This window comes from Talpa europaea (assembly GCF_964194135.1).
Source record: "Talpa europaea genome assembly, chromosome: 1".
In the NCBI taxonomy this organism is placed as follows: domain Eukaryota; kingdom Metazoa; phylum Chordata; class Mammalia; order Eulipotyphla; family Talpidae; genus Talpa; species Talpa europaea.
The window spans coordinates 155,515,813-155,535,875 of record NC_140073.1 but is presented as its reverse complement, the minus strand read 5'-3'; the positions used below and the strand labels follow the sequence as shown (position 1 = coordinate 155,535,875).

General features: G+C 49.0%; 1 protein-coding gene across 1 annotated transcript in view; it reads right to left on the bottom strand.

The window, feature by feature from the left end:
* Positions 1-1,542: 1,542 nt before the first annotated feature.
* The window catches only part of SPP2 (secreted phosphoprotein 2), a gene marked incomplete at both ends in the record, with an annotated part of 48,960 nt that continues 30,439 nt past the window's right edge, over positions 1,543-20,063 (bottom strand). Inside the window, one exon of the mRNA XM_084228096.1 lies at positions 1,543-1,685. Coding sequence (XP_084084222.1) covers positions 1,543-1,685 — 143 coding nt within the window. The remainder of the gene's footprint in view (positions 1,686-20,063) is intronic.

Sequence of the window (20,063 nt, the reverse complement as noted above, 5' to 3'; positions counted from 1 at the left end):
TGGCCCCACCAGGGTGGGGCACGATGACCATACCCTCTTCTGGGGGTCACCGTGGGTGAGACCTGCCAAGCCCAGGCCCAGGCCGCAGCTGGCAGGTTGGACTTGCTGACGCCAGGCCGCCACCTAGTGCCCGAGAGGAGCAACAGCTGCCCCAAGGCCGCAGCCTGGGGCGTCCACCAGGCCCTGGATCCAGGGGACCACCCACTCCAGACACCCACTCCCAGATCTGGCCCTGCTTGAAACCCCATAACACGGGGACCCCGGCTGGTCTTCACTGTGTAACTTGCCCTTTTACCCCAAGTTTCCACATGAACAGCGGGGTTGGGGATGGCGGGGGCCTCGGCGCGGCATGGCCAGCGGAGAGTCTCTATTTAAGCCCCCGTTTTACTTTCCGGTTTCTCCGTGTTTAAGCACCGGCCATGCTCTGCGCGGTCACCTGAGTCGTGTGTCCCGCAGGCCATGACCCGGCAGCCAGCAGAAGTGTGCGGGCCTGTGTCTGGGCAGGTCTGAGGATGCAGGCGGGAGGCAGAGGAACTGGCTGCGTGGCCTCAGGTCCACCACCCCGGTCATTCTGGAGGCCGGCAGTGGCTGAGCCCTCTTGCTGTGCACCCCTTTTTCTTGGACCCGTGGAGCAGGACACACCTGTGGTCATCTGGTCCCACCACAGTCTCGTCCCTCCTCCCCTCACCGCACCCCGCCCCCTACTACCCAAGTGTGTCCCTGTCCTCCAAGGTGGGGGATGTCCTGGATGACCAGGCCGTGAAGATCATGAAACTCTTCACCAGATGGTCCCCTTCCATCCTTGCTTTACCAAGGCGGTGCTCCCCCAGGGTCCTCCAGTGGAAACTGGTGGCCCCCCTGCACCCCTGGACTCTCTGTCCACTGCCACTCTAGGGCCATTGCTCTTTCTACGCTGTCCCCAGCTGCCTAGCAGATGCCCCCCCGTGTCCTCGCTCAACTCAGCAGGGTCCTCATAGCACATCTGCTCCCGAGCCTGCTTCTCCCACCATCACCCCAGTTCCCAGCACAGAGCCCGCGGCCCGTCTTCCCCCTCAGGTCCCCCCACATGGACTCAATCACCACAGCCCGCTGGTCTGCTCTCCAGATCTCTCCGGTCTGGTCCACCTCCCCGCCCTTCCGACCGCCACACGAGGCAGGCTGGCCCCGTCGCCTTTCTCTTGAATAACCACAAGGGCGGGGGGTGGCTCCCGGGGCCTGCCTCTCCCCCTCCACACCCCACACAGCCAGAGATTCTATAATGCAAATCCTCTCGTGTCATTTCTCTGCTTAAAATGTTTTAGTGACTCCCCATGGCCTAGAGTAAAACTCAAATTCCTTACCGTGGGCTTTAATGTCATCCATAATGGAACAGGAATAACATGAGATGGGCCAGGTAAGTATTTATCCGTCTTCTCCCCGCTACCTGCCCACCCCAGCACCACACCTTCTGAGGAAGGAGCGCCGTGACCTGAGCTTTAAGTGGCTGCTCTGAGCGACGAGTGGGCCAAGGAACCGAAGCAATGCAGCCGAGACGGATTTGCTTCAAAAAGTGAAGCTGAGCAAGTTGCTGAAGAATTCGAAGGCCTGGCTCCTGGTCCCGCAGGGAAGCTGGGCTCGCAGCCCCGGCTTTGAGCTGCCAGCGAGAGCAGCCAGCATGCCATGGGGTCCGTGTCCTGGGGCAGCACCTGCAAGAGGCCAAGTCCCAAGGGGAGCCCACGGCCATGAGCATCAAAACAGACCAGGGCTGCTGCCCAGAGGCTTGTGCAATTGCTTCCGAAGTGAAGGGAGCGTCTGAGCAGGGCTGCGCTGCCGTGAACATCCTCCCCTGATAGACTGACCCCCGTGCTCCTTGTCCTGTAAGAATTGATAAGAGCAGTCAAGTGTCTCAGCGCCTTTCTGCGTTTATAATCCTTTCTCTTTGGTCTTCTTCCCCTCATTATGTCCACTTTATTGACTGGAAAACTGAGTCTTAGGGAGGCTCAGTAAGGAAGTATGCAGGCAGCATCTCGGGGGCCCCTGGGGGCAGAGCCTGAGTCAGGGTTCAAGTACAAGTGCTGTATTCAGAGCATCATCTTTAGGGTTCCTCTGTAAGGGGGGAGGGAAGAAGAGAGGGAGAGAAAGGAGCAAAGCAAGAAGGGGGGCTCAGCTAAATTCTAGACACAGCTTAATCCAGGGGTGGGGGGACAGGGCTGTTTCCATAGAATCACACGAGCTGGGGGCAGGGTGGGGGGTGAGCATCCATACACCTTGTATTAGTCAGCACTGGGAATAGAACAAAGAATCTAGTAGGTTGTACTATTCCCCAAAATACCTGAATAATAATAATAATAAAGGCGGGACATTTCTCAAATTCTCTCAATTAAAGTGAGAATAAAATTCCATTCTCCCCTGCCCCTCAAAACAAGTCAGCAGCCCCTTAGGTATCCCCACAGCACTGGACTGGAGACACAACTAAGTGGGCTGGGGTTGGCAGAACTCTAAGATGCAATCTCTGCTCCTGGGATTGATACCCTCCCTCTCCCCGGCAAACACGAAAAGTAGAAATTGAGTCGTGAGCTGGGATGGAGAGGGGCACATGGTGGGGAGTTGTGGGGGGCTTCTCTGGGAGCAGTCCCCTTCCTGATGACTGCAGCAAGGACGCAGATACCTACAGTCACCAGATCAGCTCTCCCCCGCAGAGAGCGTTGCTTGGAAGCAGATTCTTCTCCAGTCGAACCGCCAGATGAGAACACACCCGGCCAACATCTTGATGATGGCGTCCTGGTGGGACCTGAGCAGAGGCCTCAGCTGAGCATGTCAAGGGTCCTGACCCACGGAGCTGTGGAGACAGGAATGCAATGACTTGATAGACACAACAGAAAAGTAATCTGGAGTGGCACTGCATGACAGACTGATGCGTGAGTTGTGTGATGATTAGCATTTATCTGTGCTTGAATATATTCCAGAATGCAAAGACCATTATTATACCTGCAGAAAAAGGACTTGGAAAACAATTGTCAAGTGCCGCATACTGTGTTCATTGAACAACATATAATTAAATGCAACCAATTTCATTTGGGGACTTTGTACTAGTCTTCATACATGTCATTTCAAGCACGTCACCACTCAGCAAGGCTTAATTTAGCAAGTTGCAAAGACATTTTGATTCTCTCGTTTGTTAATAAAACTCCATGTTTCACATCTCAAATCATTGCTCTACGTTATTTAAAATGTAACTATAATTGCTTTTTATTTTAGCAAGAGAAGTTTCCCATTTTACTTCCTTTTCTTTCTTCATTTCTTTTAAAGAAATAACACTTAGACCTCACAGTTAGAATAACACAAATAGATGAGCTATATTTTAAATGACTTCTCCCCACTTTTCGTTTTAAAAATCCATATTCACAGGTATAGAGAGGAAAACACAGGGGTTAGTTTCGCGGTGAAATTCCTGCCACAGTATACAGACTGTGTAGGTGGACTGAGACATGGCTGCTTTATCTTCTGAACCTAAAAGAAAAAAAGAAATAAATTTGATTCTCTGCCATATTCTGCTGCCATTTTTTTAAACAAGCAAAAAGCTAGGTCGCCGCCGGACTGCTCTGTGGACACTGTCCCCTGAATTAAAAGGTCACAGCCCTCTTCCTGACCCCGGTCCGGCCTCCATCCCTGCTCTCCACACTCCGTTCACAGGCGACAGCCCTCGCGCGAGGGGCTGCAGGAGGGGGTTGTGCTCAGGTCGCTGCCATCTGTGATGTCAGCAAGGTGGCTGTGAGCTGGGAGTCAGCCCGCATGGGAAGCCCAGACACCCACCATGCCCGTGAGAGAACCACAGCCTTCGCCTCACCACCAGCTTAGGGAGGGAACATAAAATGATGGATGGAGCTGAGCAGAAGTCACTGTTAGCCCCACGTTCGCAGTCATCAGAGTTCACCTCACTGAGGCTCGCTCCAGACCTGCAGCTCCTCTGGCTGAGTGGGGGGGTCTCACCCCAGGGCTGGGACTCCTGATCACTGAAGTGGGAGCTAAGGCTTTGCAAACTGGAGAGGAGCATAGATGCCAGATTGGGCAGAGGGATAGATGGGGCGGGATGGAAGATGGGTAGATGGCTGGATGGATGGCTGGAGGATGGAGGATGGATGGGTGGACGGGTGGAGGTATATAATGATTTGATAATGACTCGGATGTAGATGTAGATACAGACCTAGTCCTAGGTACAATAAGGGGAAGCTATCAGCCTCCCAGAAGGCATGGAGGGGGCAATGCTGCCCCAGATGTCCTGTCCACAGGCAAATGATTAGCCGGGGTAGAACGCTCCTCCTTCCTGCATGAATGGGAAGGTGGAAAAAAGCAGCTCGGTCCTCCACAGCGTCTGTCTCGTAATGGTATGCAAATGATGATGCAAGTAATTAGCATTAGTAATTAGAAAATGTGTTGGAGACACTGACGGCCTCTCCCAGAGATGCCATTCACATCCCGAGCTGCCGAAAGGTTTGTTCGCAAATTACTTCCCGCCAAGTCTCTAAGAATCTCATTTCTGGGCCATTTATTTATGCACACACGCTCCTCAGAAATCAGCTCCCTGCGATCTGGAGATGACTTTGCCTGATGAGGACACTGTCACTCTTCACACCACCATCAGCATCTGCATCTGTCCCCACTGCCTGCCGGATGAGGCTGTGACTCCTGCTGAGAGAGTCGCCCATTTCACCTTGGCGGGCTCAGATCCCTCCTCTCTGCGGGAAGGCGCTCAGGCCGGGAGACCCTCTGGTCCTTGACCCCCTGTTCTCGCCCTGGTCTCCCTGCAGCCACCTTGCCCTCCCTCCCCGCAAGCAGCTCTGGTGTTACCGCTTTCTCCCTTCCCTGGCTCATGGTCTGCCTCCCTCAGACAGTGTGTCCCGGGGTGCTGGTGCTGGGGTCCTGCAGAATATGGGAAACCAGGGGCAGTGAAAGGGGACACTGCAGGGTCTATGAGAAAAATAGAATCTATTCCGGACAGGGCCTCTGCCTGCGTGGAGTCTGCCCGTCTGTGTGGGTTTCCTCCCTCACCCCAAAGACAGGGATGCGTGGGGAAGATTCACCCGTGAGTGCCCCCGTCCCAGTCAGAGTGAGTGGGAGGTGCAGGGTGCGCCCTGGGGTGGGAGGACACCCGGTCCAGGCGGGGTCCTGACTTGAGCCCCGAGCTACCAGGAGAGGCTCTGGTTACTGGAGGCTGGAACTAGAATGCGGGATGGGAAGACGGATGAATGAATGAATGAATGAATGAATGAATGAATACAAATGACTGCTGAGTAGTAGAGGTGCTTTGGGTCTGTATTCAGAAGTTTGTTGATAATTTTTTTTTTTTTTGTGAGCAGAAACTTGCCATAGGATCTTGACTCTTGCTTATATTAATTAGCCTGCGGCCAAGTCAGTTTCTCATCCCTCGTCTTGCTTAAAGTTCCAATCCCAAGAACCTGTCGCATAGGTGGGAATTTGACAGCATGTCGGCTCTGAACCCTTTCCTTGAGCTGCAAAGCTCTAAAGCCTTGTTTTCACTCTATTTCTTTTGGATACGCGCAGAAGAAGAACACACGACCTGGTCTAATGCCCTTGTATACACCACAAACCAAGACAAGTGGGCAGAACGAGGGGTGGAGTCGGGCCAGCGTCTGGGCAGAAGCCAACAACCAGCAGCATGGACAGACGTGATCCCGACCCAGGACCCATCCCCAGGGCCCCATCCCCAGGACAAGACGCCCTGGGTGGCAGACGCCCACCTTGGGCTGCCAGGGCAGGGCTGGGTAGACTCACCTCTGCCTCCACACAGGGACTCGGGGGCAGGGCCAGTGCAAAAGATCCAGGTCGGATTAGCTTCCTGAGTGCACAGGCAGGCTCGGTTCTCCTCCAGGCCGCGGGGCTGGGCAGCGTCTGCTGAGCTGGGGGCCCGGGCCAGGAGCAAGGGGTGCCTACGCTGGTGTGGCCCAGGCCCTCACCTGGTTCACTCCCAGCCATTGTAAGACATGGTCTAGAAAGTGTGCTCTCGGGGGCTGGCGGCAGTGCCCACGGCTGGCACAACGAAGGCCGCGCGCTGGCGGAGTAGGGCCATTCCTAGGACCGCATCGCGGTTGGATGGTTAAAATATTAGAGTGAAAATAATGTGGAACAACATGACCTCCATTTCCAACCCCTTTCTCAAGTCCGGACATAGGCCGAGTGTGAGCTGCTTTGTCCTGAGGACAACTGTCAGCTGGCGTGTGCGCCCCACTCTCCCGGGGGTGCGGTGGCCCGGCAGCCCCGCTGGAGGCAGGCTGAGGGTCAGACTTACAGGATGTCTCCAGGGCATGTGGGGACGGTGCAGCAGAGCCTGGGGCACCCCCACTCTCGCCACTAGCAGGTTCCACTGACCCAGAAGAAAGGGTCGGGCCAGTTAATAAAGCAGCAAGCCAAACCCAGCATCCTGCGGACGCCCCGTCGTGACCGCACCCTCCTGAGGCTGGCGTGTCCTTTCTTTGGTACTTTGGTGATGCTGAAAGAAACAACCTTCTTTTAGCATCATTTTTTAAACCAAAATTTGATAGCCACGTGAACTCCGTAGAATGAGCTTCTACGGTCCCGCTGTCCGAGCATGCGTGAGCCGCGTTCCCCTGGTGTGTGAGTGAGCACCGGCCCGGGCCCCACAGTGGGTGGTGAAGAGGGTGGTGGGGGCTGGGCAGGGCGCGGGTGTGTGTTCTCAGCTGGTCCTTCACCACCACTGTTCTGGTCAGGGTCAAGGTTTCTGCTTCACACCCTTCCCTGGGACAGGGTGCCTGGTCCCCAGCCCCGACTCGGAGGCAGGTTACAAGTGTCTGGCCTGTAGGGCAGCGGGTGTCCCGGAAGATGTGGCAGCAAGGCCACGCAACAGGACGCAGCATGGTCACGGCCCCTCCACTCTATTCTCCGGACCACCCAATGTACCTTCCTCCTCCTACCCAGTGAGCCCTTTCCAGCTAACGCCCCTCTGCCTCCTGACCTCTCTAGTCCTTGTGAGCGGAAAAGCTCACTATACAAGAACCCAGGGCTTTGGGCTTAGACCTCGTCTGTCAAGTCTTTGTCTTGGCTTTGGTGTAGCCGGAGGTGACTAGGGGGCCAGGGAGGAGAGAGGAGAGTTCACATCCCAGCTGTGCTGCGGCTGGACCTCTGAGCCTTCTCCCCAGATCCCTGTGCTAAGCCTGAAACTCGATGTGATGGTATTTGGAGGTGGGGCTTTGGAAGGTGATTAGCTCATAAGGGTAGTGCCTCCATGAACTAGATTCGTGCCCTTATAAAAGAGCAAGAGACATGGGCTCTCCCTTTCTCTCACTCTCTCTTTCTCTCTCTCCTCTGCCCTGCGAGGACACAATGAGAAGGTCTTTGTAAGCCTGGAAGTGAGCTCACCCCAGATGCAGGAGCTGCCAGCACCTGTTCTCAGGTGTTCCGCCTCCAAGACTGTGCAGGTGAGTATTTGTTAAACAACAAGTCACCCAGTCTGGTAATTGTCAGAGCAGCTGAGTAGGCAAGCCCTCCTGTCACCTGCATGGTGAACACACCCATAGCTGCCCGGTGGTGAGCACATTTGCTAGCAGATACTGAGCGCTCAGCTGGCATTGCATGAAGCACTGAGCAGGCCTCCCCAAAGCATGTTGGACTGTGGGTTATTTTGACCTGGGTTCAGTCAAGGTCCTGCAGACTCATGAGAAACCTTTATTGTCCCCTAATTACCCAGAAAAAAATGAAAATTGGGGGTATTACCCAGATTTGGGGGTTTTGCCAGAAATAACCTTACTATCTCCACTCCCTCTATGAGTTTCCCTCCCCTTTCCTTGAAGTCCCAGCCCACCCCCCACATTCCTTAGCTCAGGATATACATCCCCATTTTGCCTAATTGTCTTCAGAATCCATATATATGTAGATTCCCCATATGTTTGTAATTAAATTTGCTTCTTTTCTCCTATTAATCTGCCTGATGTTCTTTTGATTACTCAATCAGCCCAAGCAGAGCCCAGAGGGAAGAAGAGGCTCTCCTCTGCATCCAGTCCTGACAACAGCTCTTTGGAAGAAGTTTTATATCCTGATTTTATTGATGGGAAGACTAGGATCCAATGAGTCTGGGTAAACTTTTCCAAAGGGTCCTCATTGGTGACCAGAATCAAACCCCAGGTCTCCGACACTCGGAGCCAGGAGGTCTCAGCGCACACAGGCAGAACCGCCGACACCATGTGGTGCAGGCCGTGAGCCATGCCTGCCACGTCCATGCTCCTCCACGTTCCTCCTCCAGCCGCGAGGCAGTTCCCTCAAGCAGGCTCCCTTAACAAGGCGTCTGTCTTCAAAGTTAGCTGCTCAAGTTCAAGTCTACCCCCAGAAGGGAGGTTATTTTTCTCAACTTGGTAAGAAATATCACAGACCCACCTGTGCCTTCTGTTCTTCCTCCTTGTCCAGAATTCCAGGTGCTTCATGGGAAAGGATTGTCTTCCATCTGCCTGGTCAACTAGATCTTATCAAAACCTCTCAGCATTCTGAAACCTTTGCTCTATGTAACCAAAGAAGGGTAGACTTGGGACTTCTTGCCATGGAGAGTAAGGGGGAGCTACCATGTCCCCCTCTGCCTACATTCACTACCACTCTATAGAGAGCTTAGTGTTTCCTTGAGACTTTGAAGTAATTCTTGCCTCTTGTCTTCTATGATGGCTTCCATGAGACACCCCAGGGGGCTTCCCCAGTGGCGCAGCGGTTGAGCGCTGGGTTGCAAAGCTGCCTGCAGCCTCTGCAGCGCCGGTTCGATCCCCGGCTGCTCCCCGGCCACCGGAGGAGGGTCCCACATGGCGCGCAGACCTCTCCTGCCGCCCGCTGCTCCCCTCAGCAGTGTGCTTCGGTCCTTCTGCCTGCTCTGCTCCCTGCTCTGGCTCTGGTGAATCCTCTTGCCCTCCCGCGCTTCTGACTGTACCCAGTGCTTGTATAAATAAATAAATAAATCTTAAAAAAAAAAAAAAGACACCCTAGGGCCTCTGGGTGGGCCTAGTAAAATTGCAAGGCCCAGGCGGTCTGGAAAGACCACCTGGCTGCTGGGAATCCATATATTGGAGAAAGGCAAAGACCATACTCTGTAGATGTGATTTAGAGGATTAAAACCAGAACATAGACCCCCAATCTAGACATTATAACATGAAGACATCGGGTATTTGGGTCATGGATAACAATTAAATCGTCCTTCAGAATATTAAAAAAAAAAAAAATTCCAGGCCAACTGTAAAATATCAAAGAGCCTTGAATTTGTGATTTCGTAGTTTGAATATAGTAACTAAGGGTGCATCACTTCAATGTTTTACTCATGCCAACTGTTATGCCAATAAGAAAATCAGTAATGCAAAAAAATTCACTTATAACACAAGACATTTTTATCTGGGGAAATTGTTCCAGAAATTTTCAATGAATTTGAAATGAAATATAACTGGAATAACAATAATTTTGGAGTAGATATACTTTTTGAAAATTAAGAATTTTAAACAAAGAAGAGCTGATAAATTACCATCTAATCACCCAAAACAAGTTGAGAAAAAGAATAAATGTAACTGAAATTTACAGTTGAATATATTTATCAGACATCTGTGTTTTCCAGTATTGAGTTTTTGTTTTTCTGGGGGGAAAAAAAAAAAGAAAAAAACCCTCTGGTGGATTCGGGTGCTATGGTGGTGGGCGAATGACAGAGACTACCCCGAGGGGAGAAATCGAACACTGTGCAAAAATGAACAATGATGTAAGAAAATAAATAGTTAATTATTTAAAAAAACCTTTGGTGAATTATTAGAAATTAACCTAAGAACAAAAGTAATGAATTCAGTTTGGTTTCTATAAAATGGGCAAATTTCTACAATAAATCACTAGCATATTTATTGTTCACTGTTGTTACATTTAAACAATCACCACCAAACAGAGTGGCTCGAAAGAACCATCCTCAGGTTCTACCTCTGCAAGATTCTGCACATCGGGACCCCAGGACAGCTGGGTAGGTGGTCCCGACCCGTCTCTCATTCACTGGGCCGAGGGGCTGGCCAGGGCTGCTGACGTCCCCGGGCTTGGCTGGGCAGCAGAGCCCACTGCAGGAGGTCCCCTCTGTGCAGGCAGCTTGGGGTGACGAGAGGTTCCCTCTCCACCTGGCTAGAGCCGAAAGGCCGCCTTCACGACACAGCACTAGCTTCTCCGGGAGTAAGTGATGCAAGAGACCAAAGTGGAAGCTGAAATAGCTTTCATGACGTGGCCTCACGTGTCCTGCATTATCATTTCCACCATAGTCCATCGGCACAAGGGCCAGCCCTGATCCATGCAGGTGAGAACACACGAGAACGCAGTGGGGCGAGGAGGCTCATTGTGGCCGCCTTGGAGCCTGGTGATGACTGAAGAACAGGGTGAGGCCATCAATGTCTAAGAATAGAGGATACCACACAGCATATTTTTGGATCCTGTGAAAGAACAACGGCCAATCTAGTGACTTATAGATGTTATGGACAGTTAGTTAAAAGCAGTTGCTATTGTTTGGCTTTTCTTCATTAACAAAGGGGTAACTGGAAGCAACACACACCAGTTATAAAAGTGTTTCTACAAAAAAAAAAAAAAATCAAAACTGGTTGTGATAAAATGGTGGCATGGCCTGTGATAACGCACCAACGGGAGGCTGGATCATGCAATCAGAGAGGAGTCGTAACACCCTTCCTGAAGCTAATCACTGCGTGTGTAAATCACTGTATAACTACATGTGCACCTGTATCTTCCCTAAAAATATATATCCTCCTATAGCTATTTCTTTTGAATTTTGTGAGGAATTGAATAATTTTCAAAACTATATTATATTCCATATTAATCGAGATGAGTTTCTGTTCTTTTCAGCAGAACATACAAATACAGCAGCTTAAACAAAATGGTAGGTTTTGTCTTCTTCCGAAGAGCAGCACACCCCAGCCCCAGGGCTGGCCTAGCTGCTCCAGGACCACCAAAGACCCAGGCTCCTCCCTGATTGACCTGCCTATCGCCTGGTTTCCATTCTTGGGTTTGCTTTGCAGCCCAAGGTGGATGACTCCCAGCGCTCGCAGACTGGATTCCAGGACTAAGGAAGAAGCAGAAGAACCAGCGGAAACAGAAGGGGCTGATCTCCCGGGGAAGGCTGCTGACTCTCAGGGGGTTCTTGGAAGCCCCCACTTCCATGTTTCCGCTGCAGTCACATTGGCCAGCACTTACTCACAGTAAGAGCTGGTATGTGTATACCAGCACGGTCAGTCAGAAAATGTAGCCTTTATTCTAAGTGGCTAAAATCAGGATTATCACTCTGATTTTCTGAGAAAAGACAGGAGAATCAATTTTATAAGGTATGATTCATGCATTTACAGAAGAAATTGACAAGTTAAAAGCAGCAACAAAGATATGCCACACAGGAAGTTACCTAAGAACCCCAAAAGTTTAGGGTTATTTGTCATTCTAATAGAGATTGAGGAAATTCTTAAATAGTTGAAATTTGGGGAGTTTGTTAGACACTTTTTCAATGATACAAGCAGGCAGTGGGCCGAGGGGCTTGTCGACGTTGCTATGAATTTAGATTGTCATGACTGTGGAATGCTGAGTGTTGCAGAGCTTTAAAACTAAGCTTCACTTGACCACCACCTCACACCATACACAAAAATCAACTCAAAATGGATTAAAGAACTAGACATAAGACCTGAAACCATAAAATATATAGAAGGAAATATAGGCGAAACACTACGTGATTTGCACATCAAAGACATCTTTACAGACACATCACCCAAAGCAGTGATAGTGAAGGCAAAGATAAACAGCTGGGACTACATCAAATTAAAGAGCTTTTGCACAGCAAAAGAGACAATAACAAAAACAAAGAGAAACCCCACCAACTGGGAGAACATTTTTGCACCCAACACTAATGATAAAGGACTGATCACAAAAATCTGCAAAGAGCTGATGAGACTCAACAACAACAAAGAAAATAATCCAGTCAAAAAATGGGCAGAAGAGCTTAAAAGAAACTTCTCTGAAGAGGAAATGCAAATGGCCAACAGGCATATGAAAAAATGTTCAACATCACTTGTCATCAGGGAAATGCAAATCAAAACTACCATGAGATACCATCTTACACCAGTGAGAATGGCACATATTAAAAAAACTAGCAACAACAAATGTTGGCGAGGGTGTGGAGAAAAAGGAACTCTTCTGCACTGTTGGTGGGAGTGCAAACTGGTCCAACCACTGTGGAAAGCTGTGTGGAGATTTCTGGACCTACTAAACATAGAGCTTCCATATGATCCAGCAATTCCACTCCTAGGTATTTACCCAAAGGACACAGAAACATCAATTCCAAAGAACACCTGCACCCCTATGTTTATAGCAGCACTGTTTACAATAGCTAAGCTTTGGAAACAACCCAAATGCCCAAAAATAGATGACTGGATCAAGAAGATGTGGTACATATATACCATGGAATATTACTCAGCATTCAAAAAAGATAAACACATGCAATTTGCAGCAACATGGATGGCGCTGGAAGGGATCATGCTCAGCGAAATAAGCCAAAAAGAAAAAGAAAAATACCGGATGGTCTCACTCATAGCAGGAATCTAGAAAACTTAAATAAGGGACCAGGAAAATGAATAACTATAAGATAGTGAAAATCAAAATCAACAAAAAACTATGAACCAGAGACACTTTTAGGGGGGCGGGAGGGGAGGGATTGGGGTCAGAATGGGGGGGCTGCAATTGTATGGGGAATATAACAATAAAATTTATTTAAAAAAAAAAAAATAAAATAAAACTAAGCTTCAGAGTGAAAGGAGAGATCATTTTTCTCAACAGGAAAAGGAATATTATACTTATGATTTGAGAAATGGCGAATTTTTAAAAGTAACTTAGAAGGAACAAAAGAGTAGTGACAAAATTCATTTCCGATGAATTTTGAAGTCAAAAAACCTTCCATTTCAAAGGGATTGGACATTTCAGAGGTAAGGAGCGTGAAAGAATAATGATTGTGGTTGATGGATTTACAAGAACAGTAAGAAATCATTATGTATTACGAATGTTTGGATGCTATCAAACTAAAATTTCATATTTAGATAAAGGTGCCAGAAAAATGAAAGAAAATTGGAATTAAATTTAACTGAAAGGAGCCATTATATAAGTAATGAAAACTCAAATGTATGTGAGGATTTTATAGATTCATTGGGAAACCCAACCCCAGAAATTCAATATACTTGGAACTCTCAAATCACCTCTCTGTTGTTATCTATCTCAGTAATCTTGACTGCTTGGTACATGGGCTTCAAAAGACAGTTACTAGACTGTCAGCCTGTCTAGATTTGGGGGTTGATCTGTCCAGTCACTTCAGCGGGGGCAGAGGACTCATTTTCAATTCTAAGTTGCCTAAAAATACATTTCCATAGCTCAAGAGGCTGGAGCTCCTGACCTGACACAGATTCTATCAAGTGGAAATTGTAACCAGATTCACACAGCCTGAAGGACTCACTGCTGGGGCCATATAAGGTAGTTAAAGTCAAGGAAAGGTGATGGGTTTATTGACTTAATTTCCCTGTGAGAATTTTATACTCCAGTTATTGTCAATTAAAGTTAGAGATGTAAACCAGAACTCCAAGGTTGCTCCTGTGGTTATAATTGTGTCTTTTTCTTTCTTTCTAGGAGGTTAAAATTGTTAAATGCAGGTGTCACTGTGTTTTGGAGACTTGACTGAAGTCCATAACCAGTGGATTGTTGATAAATGAGGTGACTTGTTTATTCAGAGTATGGAAGGCTGACTGAATCCACTGAAAGGCCCCAGAGGGCTAAGCTGAGTCGTTCTTGTTGAAGAAAAGATTCTGCCAGTAGCAGCAGCTTCATCTTGTGCCTTCGAGTCCTGGCCGGCCCTTCCTGACATCCCCCATAATGTCAGACTCACCCAGCAAACCCCCACACTCACGTAAGCCAAATCCACGCCATAAACCTCTCACTGTGTACGTTTCCTACTGATTCCCTACCTCAGGTTGAATCTTCTCGAGCTCTCTAACTTAATCACATCTCCGAAACTCATCAGTGGTTGATTACACTTGATTTCTCTCTTTCAATATCAAGTATAAATTCAGATTATCAAGGTGAGTTATATTTCCATTGACAGCAACTAGAGCTCCCCAGAGGGCAGCCCCTGTGTCCCTCGACGGCTGTGCCTCTCTGTAGTTTCTCCAACACACCCATGAGGCCATTCTCATCGTGTCTGGTGCTGGAGTTTGAAGTCCGCAGAGAGGGAGTTAGAGGGAAAGATGGACATAAACTGGAGGAGACCAGGTTGGAGGCCCTCAAGAATGGACAGGCCTTCAGGTTGCTGCGGAAGCCTCCGGGGAAAGCGTGGCAGGCTCAGCCATGCTCACCACTGCCCATCTTAATGAAACAGATGTCCTGCAGGAACCAGGGCTCCCCATCCTGAGCCACCCATACGCCCAGTTCAGGAGTTGACCAGTTGATCGGGGGAAGGTGAGTGGTTGTAGGCCCAGGTGTTGGTGATGCCAGGTGGGGGAGAGCCCACAGCTCATGATCACTCTCCACACCTACAAAATGGCTGCTGTGTCTTCCCATCCTCAAAACATCCCCGAGAACATCTTTTGTGGCCCATCCTAACCAGAAACTTAGAGGAACAGAAATTCTGGGAAACAGATGGACATGGGCCTCCCCGGTGGCGCAGCGGTTGAGCGCTGGGTTGCGAAGCTGCCCGCGGCCTCTGCGGCGCTGGTTCGATCCCTGGCTGCTCCCCGGCCACCGGAGGAGGGTCCCACATGGCGCGCAGACCTCTCCTGCCGCCCGCTGCTCCCCTCAGCAGTGTCCTTCGGTCCTTCTGCCTGCTCTGCTCCCCGCTCTGGCTCTGGTGGATTCTCTCACCCTCCCGCGCTTCTGACTGTACCCAGTGCTTGTATAAATAAATAAAAATACATTTAAAAAAAAAGATTTAAAAAAAAAAACAGATGGACATCACGAAGCCACCGTTTCAAAAATCTCTCCATTCCACCTCTAATTATTTCGACTTTCATCTCAGTTCCATTCTTGAACGGCAGTAGAGAAGAGCCACCGGGGAGCTGACAATACAAATGTTCATTCTCTTGAGTCGTGGGGATTTCAGCATCTGAGGCGAGTCTGTGCCTTCACAGCTAATGCAGCCTCTGCCTTTTTAAAGAAGGGTTTGCTGACTTCATCTGGTCAGGTGGATTTTTTTTCCTTTTTCTCCACCAAACATAGCAGAAGATCACTAGGATCTTTTTGACAAGCACTGAACTTTTGTTTTCTTTGGGAAAAACAAGTTAACATGAAATTTCTAATGGGGAGTTGCTTCCCAACCAACAGCTTGAGTTTTAAAATGATTCTTGACAAATGGCTTTTTCTCTCCTTCTCAAGCTGTTACGACAAAATTTCCATCCTGAAAACGAAAGCCTTCCAGATAGTTCTTCTCTCAGACCTGCATTGGAGTGCTTAGGAAATACTATTCTTTCTCTCTCTTTTTTTTTTCCTTTTCTTAGCAGTCCTTAGCTAGGCATGGCTAGAGTGAAGACTAAAACTATTAAAGATTTGATGTTCTGTCCCTCATTCGAGTCAGAATGTCTTTTTAGGTGCTGAAACTTGAACTGAATTAGGAGCAGCAGATGAAGAATTTGTCACTGAGCAAAATTCCATAGCAACAAGTAATCAAAGTTGATTGTGATTGTAAGACATTATTCAGGATACATTTTTTTTTTTTTTTTTTGGTTCTTGAGAAACATTCAACATGAAAGAACATCTCAGAATTTCAAGGCCCTCCAGTTGGCAATAAGGAACCATTCACAGTAGGTCCATTCATTCAAAAAGTGGGTACACATTTTTAATGATAAAGAGCTTTGCTTTGAGAATTCCAACCTCAACTTCCCAGTTAAGCTCAGGTAGAATTCTGCATGTGCGTTTCTAAGATGCTTTCAACCCTGAGTGCGTTCTCCCTGGGGATACTCTCTCCCTGCTTTTTGCTTTTCAGCCTGGTCACCAAAGCTTGTCTCACCCACAGACACCCAGAGCGCAGTTTTAATCCAACCATTTCAGCTACATCAGAGCTACATTGTCTCATGGAAAATGAATTCTGAATTCCAAGTTGCAATGCCAAAAGCTCATCTTCTCAACCCAAGATCCAGAATCAGCAACTGTAGTGGGTTTAAATTTTATTTAGTAACATAGAACTCTAGGTTGGCACTTCCCAAAGCATCCCAGCATCCCTCTGGAAGCTTCGCTCCAAAAAGGGTGGGGGAGGAGTTTATGGTCATATAAACTTAAGAAATTGTAGGGGAGGAAAAATAATGTCTCACTGCCCTTCTGAGCTCTTCGGCCCCAATAATAAGGAGCAGCAGATGAACACGAGAATCTCGAACTGTTGTGCTTCAATAACAGGATTCCTCTTGTGTGCATGGGAGATGCCCAGGGGAGGTGGGGGTTTAAATGCCACCTTTCCTTTAAAACAAAAGGAAGCAAGGGATGTAGGGTGTGGAGGCAGCCACTCTGGGGGAGGGTGCTGAGAAAGCCTGGCGTGGCTGGGAGTGCAGTCTTGCAGCTCTCCCAGCCTTCTCCACAGAGGGGTGTTTTGTGATTTTGAGTCCTCCTGCGCACACAGTGGAGATTTCCTTCATTCATGTAAATGGATTTTTCCAGAACTAACTTCTACTCCATTACTCTGTGCCTGCTGCCTCGAAAAATAGTCCTGTGCCAAAGAGGCCTATTTTGGGGATAGCATATTTTGGTACCTTTCAAAACCTTATATACCCTCTCTCTATCTTAGAAATTTCAGCTCATATTAGTATGTTAATTCTCCTGGAAATCCTCAAGTAAAGGCAACTGCTTTGCCTTTTTTAACCTCATGTCTCCCAGACATACTTGAATCCAGACCCCTTTATCCTACGGAAGATCGATTAGCGAGCCTGTGAGGAACAGGTGCTTGCTGGAATTCTGTGCTCTTCCTGCCACTGCCTGGAGTGAACCCCGTCTTTGGTCCTCAACTCGGCTGTACCAGGGAATCACTGGAGGAGTTTTACCCCAGGCTCATGCCCCCAGGGGTCGGTTTCCCAGGCCTAGGTTGGCTTGGCAATCAGGATTTGTGATTCTTGTGAGAAGTTCCAAGTTGCTCCAGGGGCCAGACTGTGGTTGGAGTTGTCCAGCCTTTGTCCACAGTCGTCAGGATCACTGACCCTCAGGCGAGCTCTCCCTACGTCCGTCCTGCCAGCCTGGGCTGCCCACCAGCGTTGACACGTCATGTAGCCAGCTCCCCTCCATTTTTGGTCCCCGAGACTAAGACCTGGAATAAGGGGGAATTAAATTCTTTCCACTCTTTGTCCTCTCTTCTCCCTACCCCCTCCTCACTGGTTAACCATTAACTGGCTCCACCCGCATTCCTGGGAACTTGAAAAACTCCTGGGGTTACAGCCCTAAAAAACTTCCCCATGTCCCGGGCATGATTGTGGCATCAGAAACAATCACCTACTGACTACTGACAAAACACCCTCCTGGCAAAGTCCAGCACCTGGACTCACATCGCCTAGACTGCTGGGCACCCTGGGCCTGGAATGTGAACCCCAACTTCCCACACCCTCCTTTGGCCCTTCCAAGGTCCCAGTTGTTTGGGGGTGCCTGCCCCACCAATTTCCTTGATGGCCATCTGGAATAAACTCCTCCAGGCCAAGACATTCCTGGTTGTCCAGAGTGTGGCTTCACGGGTGCAAGGAAGACCCAGCATGGCATTCACAGTTACAGGCCGGCACTCAGAAACCCACTCCAGTCACCGGCCATTAAAATCCCAGAAAAAGTAGCACCGCTTGGTCTTCTGTGGTGCCACCGCTGGTGGGTGATTGTTGGATGCGCCCAGGTCATGCTGTGACTCACGGAAACTAAATATTTTAGTTTTTAGTGAATATTTTTAGATCTTTATAAAAATAAATTCTTTACTAAACATAAAAATACATCACAAAATATTAGAAGTCCTATTTACAACTCCACTGGAAAGACCCCAGGCTGGCTCAGCTTTAAAATGCCATCTTCACCCCTACAAGTTCTTTTCCTTTTTCCTTTGTACTATGAAAGAAACTTAAATGTCCTTCTGGGTCCCCCAGAGTTTCCCGTGCTGTGCTCCCCCTGCACTGCCTGCGTCCACTTAGGCTGTCCCCTCCGCCGTGCCTCTATCCCCTCCCACCCCTTTCAGCCACAAGGGCAGAGGAGAAACTTCCCCCATCCTTCTAGGTTCTTCTCTGGTGGGTCCTACAGATAAATTAACCTCAGGCAGACTCGTAGGAGACAAGCAGCCCACGGCGTGCCCACGTGCGCAGCGGTCAGTGGCTGTAAACCCCAGATGAACAGGACAGAGGGAGGGTTTACCCCTGAGCTGTTGGGGGGAGAGGGGCCTGGATGTCGTGGAAAGAGAAAGGTGACTCAGGTGACAACAACCCAGAGCTCTGCCCACGAAAGCTGGCCCTGCCTAGAGAAGGTCAACCCATACAGAGGCTGCCTCTGGGGATGACCTAGAGCTAAGGATCCCTCACTCTCCGGGTGGCTCCGGGAAGGAAGGGGGCTCCTCTTGAAGCCCTCAGGGCCTCCGTTGGCCTCAGCTGGAAATGGTTCCTGTGCCGAGGGGACGCATGCTGGAAAAGCCTGTTCTGGACATCCCGGGATCCAAGCAAGAAACATCTCTCCCAGCGCGTGCTTTGCCTCGTCCTCTTACCTTATCCCACCTTGCTCAGAGCCTGACTAGGTTTTATAAAGAACTTATTTTTTACAAGATCTCATGACTTCATCAAGGTTGCTTTCTTAGTTCTTACCAGAAGTTTCGATCACAATGATTATCGGCTTGTGGGGATAGTTCACCCTCCAGTCTGAGTCCAAAATTTTGGCCTCAAGATCAAGCTGCAGTTCCCAACCCACCAGCACCCTGAGGGAGGCACACTGAGGTTCCGTGGGGATGAATGCTTTACCCGAGGCGAGCACCCTTCAGCTGTTGAGCCACATTCAGCTCTAGGGCTCCCTGGTCCAAGCTCTTTGCCCCAGAGGAGGCTAAGAAGTGCCCCTCGAGAGGAACGCAGCAGAAGCCCTCGCCTCCACAGACACATCTCTTCGAGGTGTTAGCCAGGACCCACATTGACACAGGTCTCCCCTGCTCCCTGGAGGGGGTTAGGGAGACACTGGAAGCGAGACTCTCCTCTTTCCCCCATCTTTTCTCTCCCCCACCACGCCTCTCTCCCCTGTTCCCCCTCCAGACTGCAACGAGCCTCCTCTCTGCTGTCAGTGCAGGAACGCAGGCTGGGGCCGCGCTATACTCCCCTAGACAAATCAGGTAACTGCGGACTCAAGATGAAGCTGAAGTTTCCAATCCATCAGCAACAAAATGGGAATTCTGATTCATAGTCTACACTTGCATCTCTGAGTGCAACTATTCAGGACCCTGAGAACAGGGGACAGGATTGCTTATGCCCTTTAAAGGCCAATGGAAAATGAAATAAACCAGAAGGAAAAAGAAAAATATCGGATGGTTTCACTTATAGGAGGAATATAAGGGAACCAAATAAAGGACTGGGGGGAAAATTGTAATAAATTAAAAAAAAACAAAATAAACAGGAACTACAAATCAGTGACATTCTGCAGGGGAGGGGGACAGAGAAGGATCAAAACAGGAGGGAAAGGCACAGGGGCTATGGCGATGGTGCGTGGCTGAATTGGTGGTGGGAATTTTGAGAGGAGAAACCACACATTGTACAAAATGAAGAGTGATATAAAATATATATATAAATTTAAAAAAAGTCCAGTGGAAAACACTTGCATCCACAGTGCCACTGCACCTGGCATATAGAAGATGCTAAATAAATATTTTTAAGGGTGTATAAATACATGCAGGGTGCACCTGTGCCTGTCTCGGCACACATGAGAGAGGAGCGTGTACATCGTATTTCTTTCTTGGAGTCAAGTAAGAAAGTTAGTCGGTAGGTAGGTACTGGCCAAACTAGTAGTGAACCTCCTAATTGATTGTGCTAATCAGCTTCTTCCTAAAATAAATTTTAAAT